This window comes from Vicugna pacos, chromosome 2 (genome assembly GCF_048564905.1).
Source record: "Vicugna pacos chromosome 2, VicPac4, whole genome shotgun sequence".
Classification (NCBI taxonomy): domain Eukaryota; kingdom Metazoa; phylum Chordata; class Mammalia; order Artiodactyla; family Camelidae; genus Vicugna; species Vicugna pacos.
The window spans coordinates 69,145,810-69,162,205 of NC_132988.1; the positions used below are offsets into that span (position 1 = coordinate 69,145,810).

Here is a 16,396-nt window from a genome sequence, read left to right on the forward strand (position 1 = left end):
ATCCAGTGCACACTCCATACCACTTCAGAAGTAAATATAGAAAAGCATATATTGCCCTCAAATCAGAATGACAGTTGCTAGAATAAATTCAGATCACATTGTCCTCAGCAAACATTAGCGATTACCTAAAGAACTTCTTATAATATACATAGGTAAGTTAGGTACCTATTACACAGGTTTGTCAACTAATTACTGATGACCTCTGCACTCAGTAGGACATCCAACACTTTTGTTCAAAGCTCTCTAACTTTTGTTTGCCTGAAGTCACCGCATAGCCTCAGTGTGATGAGTAATAGCTGAGCCTCGGTCCTCATTTCTTGAGTCAGCTCAGATAATTCCAGCTCCCCAATTCAACCTCCCAGTTCTCTGAACTCACCTCTGTAGGCTGGAAAATTGGAAATGGTAAGATCCTATCATGGCAATTGTAGTTCACGGTTTTCTAAAGATCTTGAAGTCAGAGAAGATTTATGCATGTGATTATACGCCAAAGGGAAAGAGAAGAAACTAACATTGAACATCTGTGCAGGACACTTGCTCATGTGTTTCCTTGCTTAATCCTTACAGCAATCCTGTAAAGGATGATTATTTTATTTCATAAAGTTTTCTTACTCTACTTTTGTCTTCTTCTCATGATACCATGCTAACATAAGTTATCTCTTGGGTTCCTTTTATATTTCTCCTCATAGACCCATTAGGTTCATCTGAGAGAGGCAAATTGCAAGCCACCACCCCATACACCCCACCCACCAGTCAGAAAAATCATGGCCCTGGCACTTGGTGCCATGCAGGTCTGTGTCATGGAGTTAAATACTCTTACCCTTGGGATTTCTTAGAATGAGATGACTAGATGAGATTTTGGATGAGACAGTGTCAACTCAGAACTGCAAGCATTCAGTTCAACTTGAGCTTTTCAGTAGGAAGGAAATTCTGGGCCCATCCTAGTTCTGGCCAGAATTCCCCGGAGGGACTGCAGGATTACTTGATATGTCAGAGTTGTTTCACCATTTGGGACCTAGATGTCACTTTGGCTGAACTGTGTAATAAACCTCTCCAAGGCAGAGAAAGTGAGTGTATGAGCCAGCGCACTCTGGGAGAGGTGATGCGCCTGCTACCGCTCCAAACTCATGCTGCTGGGTGTGCAGCAAACCAGTAAGTCGAGAGACGAGGTGTTGGGGCAAGGAGTAGCAGCTTTATTCAGAAAGCCAGCACACAGAGAAGATAGGGAACCAGTGTTCCAAAGAACCATCTTACCCGAGTTAGAGTTCAGGCTTCTTTTATTCTAATTGGGAAGTGGGTGTGGTTGGTTGTTGCAGACCTCTTGGTGCTGGCCAGACTCTGGAGGGGACGTGGTAATCCTTTGTTCTTACAGCTGTCCACATAGGTCTGGTCAGGATGTCCCTGTAAACCTTCAGCAAGACAAATGTTATTTTCTGTTCTGCAACATTTTATCTCTACGTGAATGAAAAGTGTTAGGCTTTTGAAGGTCCAGCCTGGGGGGCAGAGCCTTGACATTGCTATTATGTACACTTCAGGCTATAGGCAACGTTCTTTACCTGTTTGACTAGACAAAGGTGCAGAGCCAGCATGACTAAGCACAGGCAACAGAGCACAAAGCTTAGAGGAACAGACCCAATATGGCATCAGGTTTCTTCTCTGTTACACACCCTGCTTTTGCGCTGGCTTGGACACTCAAATGTGGATACTTTTCAGGACCACTTAGGTGACAGGGACATGATGGGCCCAGAGATCCTTGCTCCCTCCTTTCCTGGAGGCTGCTGTCTGAGCTGTGGGTGATCTGTGACCACTGGTTGCCCAATGTCTATCAGCTAGTTGGATGTGCATCAGCAAGACCATGAGGAGTTACTGCACTAGGAAGCCAATTTAACTAGCTTTTCTCCAGGTCACAGCTTGTGAGCCATAAACCAGGAGCAGCTCCGTTTGTAGCTGGCGGCCCAGAGAGTGTGTCTGTTATTCTTTTAAACCTTTATATCTATCTCTGTCTCCATATATAAAGCTAATAAACTAAATCTACATCAGCAGTGGTATTGACATCCATATCTATATATTTATTTGGCTGCAGATGTAGGATCTGTGCGTCTGTTAAATGGCTTACTTTTATGGACATCCTTTTTTTTCTCCCTGCATATGCTTTTCATGTACAAGGGATTTGGGTGACTAAAGCTATTGAGGTGAATTTGATAATTCTGACAGAGCCTTCAGGAAAAATTTCCCTTGCCATAATTTAAAAAAATAGTGTAAATATTGTTTCATGGAGCATGTTTTTAAAACTACTTAAAAATTGACTTTAACCTCTTTTAAAATCTTGATCTCCATGTTTGTATTGAAATTTTGATTTAATTAAAACTCCCAAGATTGCTACTAGTCTGTAATGTTTCAGCTTAATCTCAGGGACTTAAAATAATAATAGTAGCTTAATTAATTAACTTTATTATAGGATAAATAGACATATGTATTATGTTTTTATTAAAGTATTACGTGCAAATGGTTATGAAGTTGAAGAGCACAGAAGGACTTCTAATGAAGAGCAAACTCCTTTGCTTCATCTTTTAATTTTTTCTTTGCTAGAAAAGATTTTACCGATTTTGAACACGTCTCCTTCCTCCAAATAACATTTCCAGCACTATTCTTAGTTCCATTATTAATTACATTTGTAATTTTAGGTAATAAACCTATATTTATTTCTTTTTGTAGGAAGTATGGGCGGGATCTTTTGACTTCTTACTGTGTCAGAAAAGGATATTGGCTTCCCTACCGTCCCTTGCCTCTGTCCCTGCCACTTCCACTTCCAGATTTCTGTCACTGGTACTTCTGTTTATTGTCAGTATTGATTAGGTTTACATTCTTGTCTCTATCCATTCATTCTGTGCTTTCTCTATCAGTTTTCTCTAAAGTCAGAAGTTCATAAATAGTATTTATAGTATTAAGACTATATAAATATAGTCTAAAGCTGTGTAATGGTTATAATCACATTTTCTTTCTTACATAGTTTTTGTAACCTGGAGTTGTAAATTGCATTTTTCCCCCCAAATTACCTATTGTTACTGTATTCCCGAGCTCGTTCAGTACCTCAACGACACTAATAAACCCTATAGATACTTCCTTGGCCCAGGTGCTCCCTCCTCGCTGGCTCCTCTCTCCCCTGGACCACCCTCCTGCTCTGTAAGACACGGCTGTGCCCTTCCCCTGTGGCACAGCTGCTGCTCTGGCACTGACTTTAATTGGTCTCCTGAGGTGGACGCCACGTATCTCTTTTCCTCAGTTTATTTTTTCATTTTGCTAAACCACGTTTCAAGTGACTTTGCATGAAAGGACATGTAAAAGTTGATTTTTTGTTTTTTTTCCCCGAAAATTTCTAATTATTTTTTCACACTTGATTGGTAATTTGGATGAGTAGAGAATTGTAGGTTGAAAAAAATTTTCTTCTAGAACTTTGAAAGCAAGTTCCATTCTCTTCTTCCATTTGTGTTGCCTAAGAGAATTCCAAAGTGTAACTCTTACTTCTTTTCTCTCTAGATGGAAAATTTTAGGATCCTCTTTTCATTCTTGGTGTTGTGAAGTTGCATGATGATTCATTTACATGAAGGGCTGGATTTTTTTTTGTGTGTATGTGTGGTTTGTTTTGTTTATTTTTCCCCGGGGACTTATAGGCCAAGTCATATACTAAGTTGAATTGGTAGCCTTCTTAAATTATTTTAAATTTAGACACTTGATCAGTTCAGAGATAGCTCCAGTAATCTGAGTTTGTGAAATTTTACCGTATCTTGGATATGGTATCAAAATAATAGATACGAGAGTGTAAGTTCAACTTAGCAAATCAGACACTGGTACATGTGCTTGGAATGGTGTGGCTGCAGGGACCTATTCAAATTCCTCAACTTTGGCATAAGAGCATTTAGTAAAATCTCTCTGGACTAGTGCTTTTTGGAAAGAAGGCAGTGAGATGTTCATTTCCTTCAGTCATAATCTTCCGTTGGTTTTTCTCACTTATCTTTTTTACTGGAGAGCATAGCCCAGTTCTTTTTCTTTTTTTTTTTTTCCTACTTTCATGAGATAAGGTCACAAATTATTTTATATACTTCCACCTCTATTCTTTAGACATAGTAACTTTTGGTTTATAGATTTTTATTGTGTGTGTGTGTGTGTGCACGTGTGTGTGGACTTACACGCAGGTGAGACACAGAAAGAACTACCCTACAGTCACGAATACTATGTATAATCGCAAGGACTGCAGATTCGCTGGAGTCCTTTATGGGGTTTTACCTGTTTCAGTACATTTTCTAGTACCTGTTTGTTTCTGAACGTTTCCTCAGCTGTGTAGAGATTTTTTAAATGTCGTATTTGTGGGTGTGTGCATGCACATGTGCAAGAAGAGAATGAAATGCCTTAAAAAAATTAAGCTACCTAATTTAGATCATAATAAAAATTAATTGTCCAGTGCAACATTATTAGAATGGGAGTCACTATGGTTAGAGCATTTGGCTTTTGCTGGTTAAAATTTTAAAAAGACTTAGAAGAGATGAACCTTGTGTATTTGACATTGAGATGTCCAAGCCCTAACACTGAATCTGGGGTAAAGCCCACAGGCTAGTTCAGAAAATTCAAAAACAGGAGGGAACAGGGTCAAGGAAGTTGAGGATGGGCCGATTACAAAGGGTCATGTGGACAGCAGAGGCCTCAAAAGGATAGAGAATGGTCTTTAAAAGAGAGAATAGTCTTTGTGTTTGCCACGCTCCTGTCTGGCCTCTGCACACTGCCAGCTCTCTCATAAGGATGTCTGCTCCGTTATCCTGGCCCCATACGTTAGAGATGACTTCAGCTTTTGGCTAGAACTTGACTCACATGCTTTGTAGTTATCTGGATCTTTTGATGTCTTTCTTCTTCCTTCTTCCAAACTTGCTTTACTTTCCCAGGCAATCGCATTCTTTGAGCTACTTCAGTTCCCTCAGACTCTCCTCTACCCAAGGCTCTCCTTCCCTTTCGCTGAGGTTCTGACCCCTTCCCTTACTTTCCCTCTCATTCTCGTGTCCACAAGTGTTTCTCCTTTCCCCTTTCATTGCTTCTTTGCTCTGTTCCCACTGCTGACTGATGGGGCTTTAGCCAGCTTGGCAAGGTCTTACCATTTTGTTAGTTCTGGGCCAGCTACACACTTCTTTCTTCCTTGTTACTCTGAGGCTCTCCAAGTCTGAAGGTTCTTGGAGTGTGCACACAGCATCTCCTGCTGTAGGAAATCGACTTTGAACAGTAGTGTTTTTAGTAGTCACCCCAAATGGAAGTAAAATGATATTCAGTTGCTATTATCCATTCATTCACAAGTGTTTATTAAGGGCCACTAGTGCCAAGCTCCGAGGCTATGACTGTGAACAGGACAAACCAATGACCTTGGCTTTGGGCTCTTGGAGTTTACATTATATTAAATCATGCACAAACAAACAGCAGAAATCCTCTGAACAAAATAATTAAAATTGAAACCAGCAAAAATATCCAAATTGATTTTCTCTTAGTTATGACATTCCTTCAAAGAGCTCCTCCTGACAATATTTTAGGCTTTCCTTAGTCTCATATTTACATTTTAAATATTTCTTATTTACTTGGAGGTGGGTAATGAGAATGGGTTGGAGGTTGTGATGACATGCTTGGCTTTTTTTTTATTTCTGGTGGGGACAGCTCTCAATGGTCTGTTGCCATCTGACAAAATCCAAGCTTATCTCAGCCATTCCTTCTAGTCTATCTCAGTCAGACTCTTGTGAGTGTCCCAACTGATTCATTCCCCTTGTCCCATTATCTTCCCGTTGTTAGTGGTTTAAATGGGAAGAAACTGCAGTTGGAGTAACTTGAAAGGGGGGAAACCAAAATGGATATAATGGAGAATTGGCTGTATGTACCTTGTGGAATGTTACAAATGCTTGCCTATGGCTGTGAATTAGGACATGCAGAAGCATGTGGCATTATTGCTTTTATGCATTATGCATTTTATGGCTATTGCTTTTAGCATCCTTCCTTGTCTGCCACAGAGCTCTGGTTTGGGGGCTCCTTTTCAATCACAGTGGCAGAATAGCTGAGAGTTCAATATTTTTCTCCTTTTATTTTCTTTATGAAAATAAAAAAGTAAAGAAATGCAGACTTCATCTTTGAGGAGAGCTAAATTGGAAACCGAGAACATTTCTGTCTTAAACATCCTTCATGAAATTATATTACATGGAATTGGCATGGAATAGAATGTATTCCTTGTGGTTGTACATTATATTTTCTCTTCATTAGAAATGATGACGTATATGTGTTTACTTATGTAAATAACATAGAGAACCCGTTTTCTTTTTTCCTCAGAGGCAGTGGGATTGGTATTCAGAGATCCAGAGTTAAATGTTAGCTTTACCACTTGCTGTGTGATCATGCACTTAACCTCCTTGAAGTTCCTTTTGCTTATGTATAAAGTGTTAAAAATAATAATACTAATCTCAGAGTGTTTTTATGAGGATTAAGTAAAATAATGAAAATTAAAGTACTTAGTACTCAGAAAGATTAGTTGACCCCTCATCTTAGATATGAACATTTTCTAGTAGATTTATTATGTCAATAGAGGGGGAAGAGAGTATGAGTGAGTCAGTGAGGGTACAGAGAACGGTGTGTAGGCTCATTATACTGGTATGAGGTGAGGGGTCAGCTTATGTGTCATTGTGTTACATGTGTGTTTACATTTTTATCTAATATGTACAAATATGAGTATCACCGTCATCCTTTGCTATACATTCTCCTTACCCCTCTTTATTGTATCTAGTAGATACAATTGCAAAGGACTTTATGCATTGCTACATGTGTGCTAAAAAGACTAACAGTGATTTTCAAACTTAGTACAGAATGCAATTAATTTTTAGAGAAGACAGGATGTACCTGCCAAGTGAGTACTTTGAAAATGAAATTGTTTTTGATTGTGTGAAACTGCTTGAAAATGTGATTCTCCAAAGCTTTCTTTTTCTTAAGGCCAAAATACAGTGGTATGGAAATTAATTATGATTGTACACTTGAGGCTGGTTCTTTTTCTTTTTCTTCTTTTTTTAAAAATCAAACTGAAAAAAAACAAAGTTTCTTTGGACCAAGAGCAGTTATGAGACATTCATATGACCTGGGTTTTTAGACAGAAAAGGTCTGCTAGTGGTAGCTTTGAGTAGAGGAATCATTACCTGCACAAGGAGTAGCATACTTTTGGGTAGTCTTGTATTTCACCTTTTTTGTGCAAGGTGACATTTTCCCCTGCCACCCCAACTCGCTCAGGATTGCAGTATAATGAGTCTACATCATCAGCCTAAACTCTAAAGAGAAAGCACTGATTTACTCTGCCAGTGTGTCTTATTGACTGTTAAGTGCAAAATATCCACAGTAGGACGTTGTCAGGGACCTGTTGTGCAACAGCATCCCAGGTTTGCTGACGTGCCACACAGAAATTTCTGATTCCCAGAGAGAATTTGGTTTGTAACCTCTTGGCGCTTGTCCTTGTCTTCTTTGAGTTGGGTGATATGTTTCTGGAAAAGGCTGATTAAACAGTGAGTTTTGAAAACAGAGTAATGTATTTATTTGATTGCATAGGTGAGGATTTAGAGGAAAGACCACATATGATCTTTTGGTGTGTGGATATGTGGCAGGGATGCTAATTTCATAATGTGCTTGCAGTATCATAGTTGGGAGCAAGGACACACTAGGACATACCCTCTGGTTAAGATAACTGGTTTATTTAGAGCAGTGGCTCTCCAACTTTAGCTTACTTTAAAATCATTTTGAAGGTTTGTTAAAACCCCCATTGCTGAGTTGGATATAGTTGGTCTGCGGTGAGTCCCAAGAATTTGCATTTTTATCATGTGCTCACCGGCTGCTGCTGCTGCTGCTGCTGCTCTGGGAACCGCACTTTGGGAACCACTGATTCAGAACATTGGGAAGCATTTGTCTCTGGTTCAGGGCATTAGAGGGGAGGGGTGGAGAGTTTGCTAGGGAGGGAGGTGGGAAGAGATGTGAGAATGCTGATCATCTTGCTTAAGGTTTACCCAGAAGTGTTGACTTCTGAATTCCTTCAGTGTATTACAAAGTTAAACATCAGTGAAGGTGTTAATATTACTTCTATTAATGAGAATCAGATAAAGTTGGGAGGGACAATAGATCTGATTATTTCTTAACACAGGCCTCCTCTTCCCCATCTGGTTCCTGTATCTGCCTTGGCCTCATGCTGTTCTCTGCTCCCTCCATGGAGTACAAATACAGATAGCTACGCTGTAACTGTCTTTCAGAAATGAGAGAAATATTGAGACTGTATATGAGGTTTCTTGGAAAAGTTGTGACATCAGTCAGGATTACCACTATAGTGGAAACCTTACTCATTTGGCTTCTACCTGTTCAGATTTTGCAGCAGTTAGGACGGTGCTTGGGTTGACATGTACCACTGCAGTATTTACAAAGAATTTCCAAAGCAAATCAGTGAACTTAGACTATTGCCCAGGAAATTTCAATTACTTAGTGAAAAGCTGCTTTCAAATTCATTTCAGTGTTGCTGCTTACATAGAATTGACTTGATATTAGAAATCAGTCTTATCTATTCATTTACATAAACTGCCATTAATTTATGATTACGATTGCTAAGACTTCATTGCTTTAAGAAAATACAGTTCAGATTTCTTTACTTATTCAGGGAGAATTTTCACCCATTTAATCTAAAAAACTGATTTTGCTTTTTAATGTAAAGTACAAAATCGTATGCACTCACTGTCTCCCATTAGCTTCAAGCCCAGCGTTATTTGGGGGCATTCGTGTTTGTACCTTGGTGCCTTTTGTCTTGAGTGGACACTAGCAACCTGGTAGGCAGTTCAGAGAAGAAAATGTGGCTTTCAAAGAGGTCCTTTTAATTTTGCTCACAGAGCAGTTTTTCAGATGTTACTTTCCCTTGAAAAATGCCCTGTACTCAAATTTTCCTGAAATAAAACATCTCACCAGGTAAAGGGTTTAGGAGAGCTAGGCCATGCTTATTCAATGAAATGCAGCAGAGTGGAAAATATTCTGTTTTGCCAGCTCAAGAAAATTGATCTAGTAGTTAAAAACAATTATATTATTTAAAGAACTGCTGTTACATAGACATTAAATTATTAGGGGTTGATTTTAGTCTTTTGTAAAATTATGTGTTGAGGTTTCGGTCTGAAGGAAGAGAAGTCTGTAATCTAAAGAATTATGTGGAAGCAAGTGTGAAGCTGTGTTCGAACTTGGGTGCTTGTTTTTTCAACCCTTGTCCTCTTGATGCGAAGACCAGCCTGAGTCAGATCTCTGAGGATTAGATGGTGAACACATTACTCAGTGTCCTCCAGGGGCGGGTCAAACACCCTGGCTTTGAAAAGTTACTCTTTTGCTTAGTGAGCCTAGAAATTTCAGGTCCAACTGCAGAATGAAAGCTCAGTATTCTGTTTATTAACCAGTCTGCTTGAAAATAGTCTCTCCTTTTCCTTGATCTCCTTCCTCCGTGCTCTCAAATAACCATGTCGAAGTCACGGGATGGATTGCCCATGGACTTTACCTACAGCAGCTCCACTGCCGGGGAGCTTGGTTCCTGTGGAGTATTGCTGATGAAATCCATCCCTGGCCTTGGATAAGAAGTTTGGCATGTTAAGGGGGAAAGAAGGGGTACCTTAATTTTAGTCTGGCACATGGGAACACAGGAAGTAAGGGGGGCTGTGATAACACTGCTGTGAGGCAAAGAGTGGGGATTCTGAATCAGGTGTCCACTAACAAGAAATACTGTTGAGCAAAGTGTTAGCCAGAGGATGGAATGCAGATGGCTCTGGGGGTCGATCTGAGCAAGGGGTGCCCTGGGAAGGACTGCAGAGGCTGGGGGAGAGGAGGTCCCGGCCTTTTACTGTGGGGCGGGCTCTTCAGACGAGAGGAAAGAGCCCATCTCTCTGGGCAGTAGAAATGGGTAGACCAGGATGTCTATGAAGGGCTAAAACAAGAGGCAAACCAGAACTAGGAGTAAATTTATTTTTAATGCATATTGTTTTACATGTTTCTTTTAAAGTTTAACTTATCTTGAAATAGAACCAGGAAGTAAGACTTAAACAAGGTGTATGAGATTTTATGCATTTTTCATTTAACCGTGTTAGCACTCTACCCTAACTTTCCAACTCTTCAGGAGACTCCTAATGTAGCTGAAGCACCATCCCCATCCCCATCCTCATCTGCTGGTCTTCATGAAGTGTGCAGCCAGAGCCTGTGTGTTTTTGATGAGAAGTCGTTAATGAGGCTTCACTTCTGTTTTTCCAGGTAGCCCCGCCATGACTCACAGGAATCTGACTTCTTCCAGTCTGAATGACATTTCTGATAAACCAGAGAAAGACCAGGTAAGCAAAGAATTCTTGCTTCTTTGAACTGCGAGACTAAATGTATACCTGGAAGGTGCTGGGGAGAGGTTAGAAATGACGGTCCCCTGACCTGAACTGAACCAGTATGGGTAGATGGGTTCTTTTTCCCTTTCTCTGGGGGAAGGGACTTGAAGTTTAGAAGATAAGAATTAGTCTTGACTCCAGCTCTGAACAGTGTATTCACTTGGGCGTTTAAATCTTGGAGCTACAGTTCTCTCAGCTTTAAGGTAGTGATGATAATTCCTACCTCAGGTTGACTGTGAGGATTAAATAAGATAATTTATGAACAAAGTGCTTTGGCAAACTGTTGAGGGCTAGGAAATGTTGGCAATTGCTAACGTTGGGGGGACACTTCAGGCAAAGCTATTGTTGTGTATTTGTTTCTGTATTAAAAGACATAGTAAGCAGCCTATTTGAAATGGAAAACAATTAGGGTTTGAATCTCAATTTGCTCTCCTTTATAAAGAGTGTGGTAGAAACTGGGCCGCTTTCCCAGTTGGGTTGGGTATCTGGGCTTGACATTAGCAGAAAATGGGGAGTAGGTATAAATTTTGCACTTTACATTAAAAGATGAAAAGAGTTATTTGCACTAACTGACTGAAAATTCTACCTGAATAAATAAAGAAATCTGAATTATATATCCGTAAGGCAGTGAAGCCTTATTTTCCACAATGTTCCTCTTTAACTGACAGAGATTTTTAGACATTGATGAATTCTAAAAAGCACAGGAAAGGTGAAATTATGTTCCTTCTTGTGAGGTGGCTTTTGATTCTTTCTTCCTTCTCCTTCTCACCAGCAGCCCCCTAATGGGGCCTTCATCATCTCAGAACAGATTGCTAGAAAAGACTTTGGAATTAATCCTGTTTCCATTTTCTCCCAACTCAATACACTTTTTATATTATTGCCCTTATATCTCTCCCCTGGATCAAAAGTGTATAACGGCTTCTTACCAAGTTACGTAACATTCAGAATTCCCTGACTTTTTAAGATTCTCTGACATCTGGTGTTATCTTTCCCATCTTAACTTACATGTGTTTCCCAGAAGAGAGACTCTGCTTTGTTTCTGCCTAATTACCTCCCCCTTCTGCACTGAGATTAATTCTTGCCTTCTAAATGCTGGTAGGGATGGCCCTCTCCTACCACTGGCCTACCTGATGATGTGGGAGAAGATCACTTAAATACTGGCTACACTGGTACATTCATACCAGTCGTGAAAAGGGAAAACTCAGTCCCCTAGGACTTGTTGAGAATTTCCCTCAAAACAATTTTGTACATTTTGGCTCTATACAATATTTGCCAAGTACCATTCCGATTATGAGGTTGGCCAGGGTCCTTGATTTTGGATAAGGCAGAGTTAGAAATACCTGGCTAACACTTCTTCTGAAATGTCTGGAAGGCTTCTTTTACTGGGGACAGTTCTTCTCTTGTCAGGATTTTGTCAGTAGCGGGTGGTAAATTCCGAGAAAGATTTCTTACCTTCTTGGGTGTCTTCAAATCTGGGCGTATGCCAAAGAAATTTGATGGCTTAAGAAGTGTATTACATAAGGTTGTGATTCCAGTGTTAGAAGAAGTAGGTTGGAACATGATGATTCGGGGTGTTGCTTTTGCTGTGAAACCTGTGTGATTTGGTCCTTAAAACCAGACTCTGTTGCCTGTCACTGATGTATCACATTCATTGAAGTTCACTTGAAGATGAAACCGGGAAGACTCAGTTCAAGAGTTTTGTTCTTTTTTGTTTTCAAAACCAGAGAATGAGGTTGATGAGTATATCATTGTAAGAGCAACTGTCCATCTTCGTTTATCTAATATAATAGTCATAGTTAACCCCCAGAGAGGACGAAACTCTGTTCTTTGTTCCCACCAAGAAATTTGAAGAGAAGCTTTGTAACTGACCCATGATCTCCTCTATAGCCAAAGGTAGAGTATAAATTCCAACTAATATTTCCAGTTTCTATACCTACTATTTTAGTGACTTCAGATACAAAAGCTCTGGGATCATTTTAGGGTGAGAAGAAGAAAATGGACTTGCTAAGAAGATGAAGCCAGGGCAAAAACCACAATAAACCCGGGCTTTTATTTTTTTAACCAGCCTTTTCTCTGTTTGGGTGGGAAAAAAAGGTTGCCAGGCTCAAATTTGTTTTGAAAAAGCTTTTACAATTAATTAGCCAGTGTCCTGGAAATGATCTTGGCAGTAAAGTCAAACTTGTTCTGTATGCTTTTCCAAGTTGGCCCCAAAAAACTTCCATCCAACTGGAACTGAAGTTTTCTGATTGACTGATTATCCTGCCTGGATACAATTCGAACAGTTGTGACGGTGCTTGGTGACTTCCAGGGGCTGTGTAACTTCCTGGCAGCACAAGAAACAGGTTTAATGTTCAGAGTTCTGATGAGGAGCAGTTTTCTTTGTGACAGCTACATAGTGACAAAATTCGAGGGCATATTTTTTATGAGATTCTGTTTTAGGAAAACAGAAGAAACAAATCTGTGGACTGCACTCTCTCTCTCTCTGGCTCTGCCAAGCCTATGTGCTGATGATTTCAGTAGCGGCTGCTTTATTGAGAAATAGCTCAAAATAGTTAACAGCAGAAGAAAGAGCATGGCCAGGATTGAGGTGATTCAGTGCTTCAACAATATTCCATCTTGGATGTTGTATTTATTAAGCAGAAAAACACCTGGGGAGAAGATTTGAAAATACATATATATAGCTGGAGCTCATCTACTTGTAAATCGACATAAATGATCTCCTCTATTTTGTTGCTATGGAGGGTCTTCCTTTCCTTCATTATCCAGTTACCTTCCCCAATTACCTTAGATTGATTTGTTTTTCTATCTCCTTTTATTCCTTTTCTGTTCTTTAAAAAAAGTTAGAACTGCCATGGATGCTTATCAAATGTGGCGGGTTAGTTCTAATTTTCTTGTGAGTGTGAGATCAGCTGTGAGGATTAGGAAGTCTTTTTTTTTTAAATCATTTTACCTCTTAGCTTTAACTCTGGAGGAGATAACCGTGCTCAGTGATGCAATGACTTTAAAAGGGCTTGTTTTGTTTTTTTGTTTTCATTTTTCCAGGATTATCAATAATGCAAAAAGCTGTCACAATTACGTGACCAACCTTAAGTGAAATTGCAGTCTCTAGATTGCAGGGGATGCAGTCGATGTAGAAATCCCTCGCAGATTGTTAGAGAGATGCTTCCAGCTCACATAACTTTGTAACATCTTATCTGGCGACGGCTTCCATGATGCTTGCTGTTTAGCTAGATTATCTGAGAACCCATCCCTAGGTCTCCTGGTAGAATCTGGCCTAAGGTTAGTTTCTAAAGTGTGTTGTAATCCCTTTTAGCACTGCCTGTTGCCTATTATCTTTAAATACACTTGATGGCCCCGATTTCTGTTTTTGAAGTCTTGGTTTTTTGTAGAGATATACCTGAATTTAAATATTTTTGTCAGAGAATAAGAGAATGAAATCCTTAAACCACATATAAGTTTGGAACTGCTAAGGCATGACCGCCTTAAAATGAAATCTGGAAAGAAGCATTTTGTGACTGGACGAGCCCCTAATTCGTTTCTTACACGTGTGGGATACAGAGGCGAGTCAACTAAATTCGGGTGAGATGAATTTTTCATTGTGTTGATTTCCACCCTGAGGCTCACACACAGTCTCCCTTGGCATTCGTAGCTATTGCACACTCACAGTGATGGAAGAGTGCTATTGCACCTGCTTTTCCTTTTCCGCGGCTCGGCCGGAAGACCCTCCGATTCACACAGAGCGCCGGGTGGTCTCGCCCCTCTCCTCGGGGAGGGCGCAGTGGCGGGACGGGCTCGGGTTTGCCAAGGTTATGCTTCTTGTCTTCAGCACGTGCTCGGGGGCCAGTGAAGCACTGCTGTGTCAGGAAAGCTCCAGATGGAATCACATCTGTGAAAACCTGAGAAGAAAGGCATGTTGTGAGGAGGCGGTTGCAGTCGTTAGGTGTCCTGAGTCACTCATGGCAGTTTTGGTAACTGCGATGAGTTTCCCTGTGGTTGGGCGGCTCCAGCTTTCCATCGGGCAGGAGTCCTTGATGGCAACCGGTGTAGCCATTGCGACGGTTACCTTTGGAGCCCCTTTCCAAGGGGATCAGCTAGCTGCTTAGACAGTTAACAAAACTGATGTCTGTCACTGTCTTTTCCCTTTCTCCAAAAATTTTGACTTTATGTAGCTTCCTTCTCCCTCCTTATGCTCTCTCCCATATTCTGAAAGAATTAACAACCACATTGGTTAATGGTTATTAGAAGAGTCTGAGAAGCACTGATACTTATACTGACTTTAGGAACCTGTGTTCTTGGACCTGTGTCCCAAGTAAAATTGAGACACTTGAATTTTCCAGTTTTCACAACATTATACTTTCTGTGAAAAACTTTTTATCTGGATTAGCCTGATAGCCTTCATTTAAAAACGAGTTTTGTGTCAGCCTGAAAGTGAAGTAGATACACTTGTTCCAGTAATCTAAGCTCTATCTTGTGTTTTCAGGTAAGAAAAGGAGGAGCCAAGGTAGCAGGTGTGCAGACGTAGGTGAGGCCAGGAAGTATGCAGGGAGACCTTTTAATTTTATTCGAAGTGCCATGAAACAGTGTTTCAGGAGGCTTACCTGGAGAGTTGTGTGTTCTGACTTACCTTTGAAAAGGACCACTGGGGGTGCTGTGTGCTAGGATGGAGGAACTTGCTCATGTCCTGGATCATCGGTGGTGGTCCTGTAATTAAGCACTGGGTACACACTACGTGCATTACACAGCGCAATGGACGTTTCTTACTACGTGTGCCCTAGATGTCAAGACCTTGTTCCTTTCGGTAAAGGAAGTTCTTCTGTTCCATACAAGTACTGTAAGAAAAAAAATGAGTTTACTAGTTAAAATATCTTCCATGTACTCTTAATTAAATTATTAATTAACATTAATAAAAATGAAAGTATTTTATTGCACGAGAAGTGGAGTTAGGCCCCCGGGAGTGGCGAGGCTGAGCTTTTGAGTGATTGTGTCTGTTACCTGCAGCGCCCTTTTGGATGTCACCTGGGGAAAACACACGACCCACGATCCCTTCGCCAGGGGCCTGTCTCGGGAACAAGTGTCTTAGTCTTTGTTGTTCAGAAAGGGGCATCGGGGTGTGTATGCAGGAGACAGGACCACCGAGGGGGATCCTGAGCCGCACCCTCACCTGTCCCTGTACCTGTGAGAGAATCGAACTCTAGGAGCACCGCAGGGCGTTCCTGTATTCAAAATTTAACAAAAGGGATTGCAGGTTTTCCATGTGATGACCTGTTGTGTTTCGTGTTTGATGTCACTTATTGTCCTCTTTTTAGTGTGTAGCCGTCTGCCTGCATCCCAGTACCAGGAATGCACTTAGATTGTATCGCAGAGCAGTAGGAGGCCGTCACAGTTGTCCTTGATGAATATCTACTCTCGTGTCACATGTCACCTACCTCTGACCAAAATGTCATTTAAAAAAAAAAAAACAAGCTTTTTTCCCCCCTCGAAGTGGAAAACCAGAAAACAGTGGCACCTTATGGTGAACACCCTAAGGGCATGGTTAAGAAACCTTTATAATACTTATAAATAAAAACATGGAATCATTCTTTACCTGCTCTAGTAACATTTTATTATCTGTAATATTTTTTAAACTTTACTTTTTTTCTACTTCATAATTATACAAAATTGCTGTAAAAATTCAAACAAAGCAAAAACAAATAAAATAGAAAGTGAAAGTTTACAAATTCTCACCCTCAAATAACCACTATTAGCAGGTTGATGTAGAATCTTCTAGACTTTTTCTATGCATTAAAAATATATATACTTATTTATATAAACTACAAATGGGATTGTATTATTCTGCAACTGGAGTTTTTAAAGAGCTAACTTTTTTTTTTTTTTTAAATTCTTTTATGGGCATTTCTGAAGGAGAAGTTTTTGTAAGTGGAAAATTGCTGGGTCATTATGTATTGCCAATTACCTCCCCAAAAGAT

At 40.2% G+C, this 16,396-nt stretch overlaps 1 protein-coding gene across 4 annotated transcripts in view; it reads left to right on the forward strand.

Moving 5' to 3' along the window:
• The window catches only part of SLC4A4 (solute carrier family 4 member 4), a 314,261-nt gene that overhangs the window by 168,010 nt on the left and 129,855 nt on the right, over positions 1–16,396 (forward strand). For all 4 annotated transcript variants that reach the window (XM_072941127.1, XM_072941141.1, XM_072941149.1 and 1 more), the window contains exon 7: positions 10,309–10,385. In XM_072941127.1, coding sequence (XP_072797228.1) covers positions 10,309–10,385 — 77 coding nt within the window. The remainder of the gene's footprint in view (positions 1–10,308; positions 10,386–16,396) is intronic.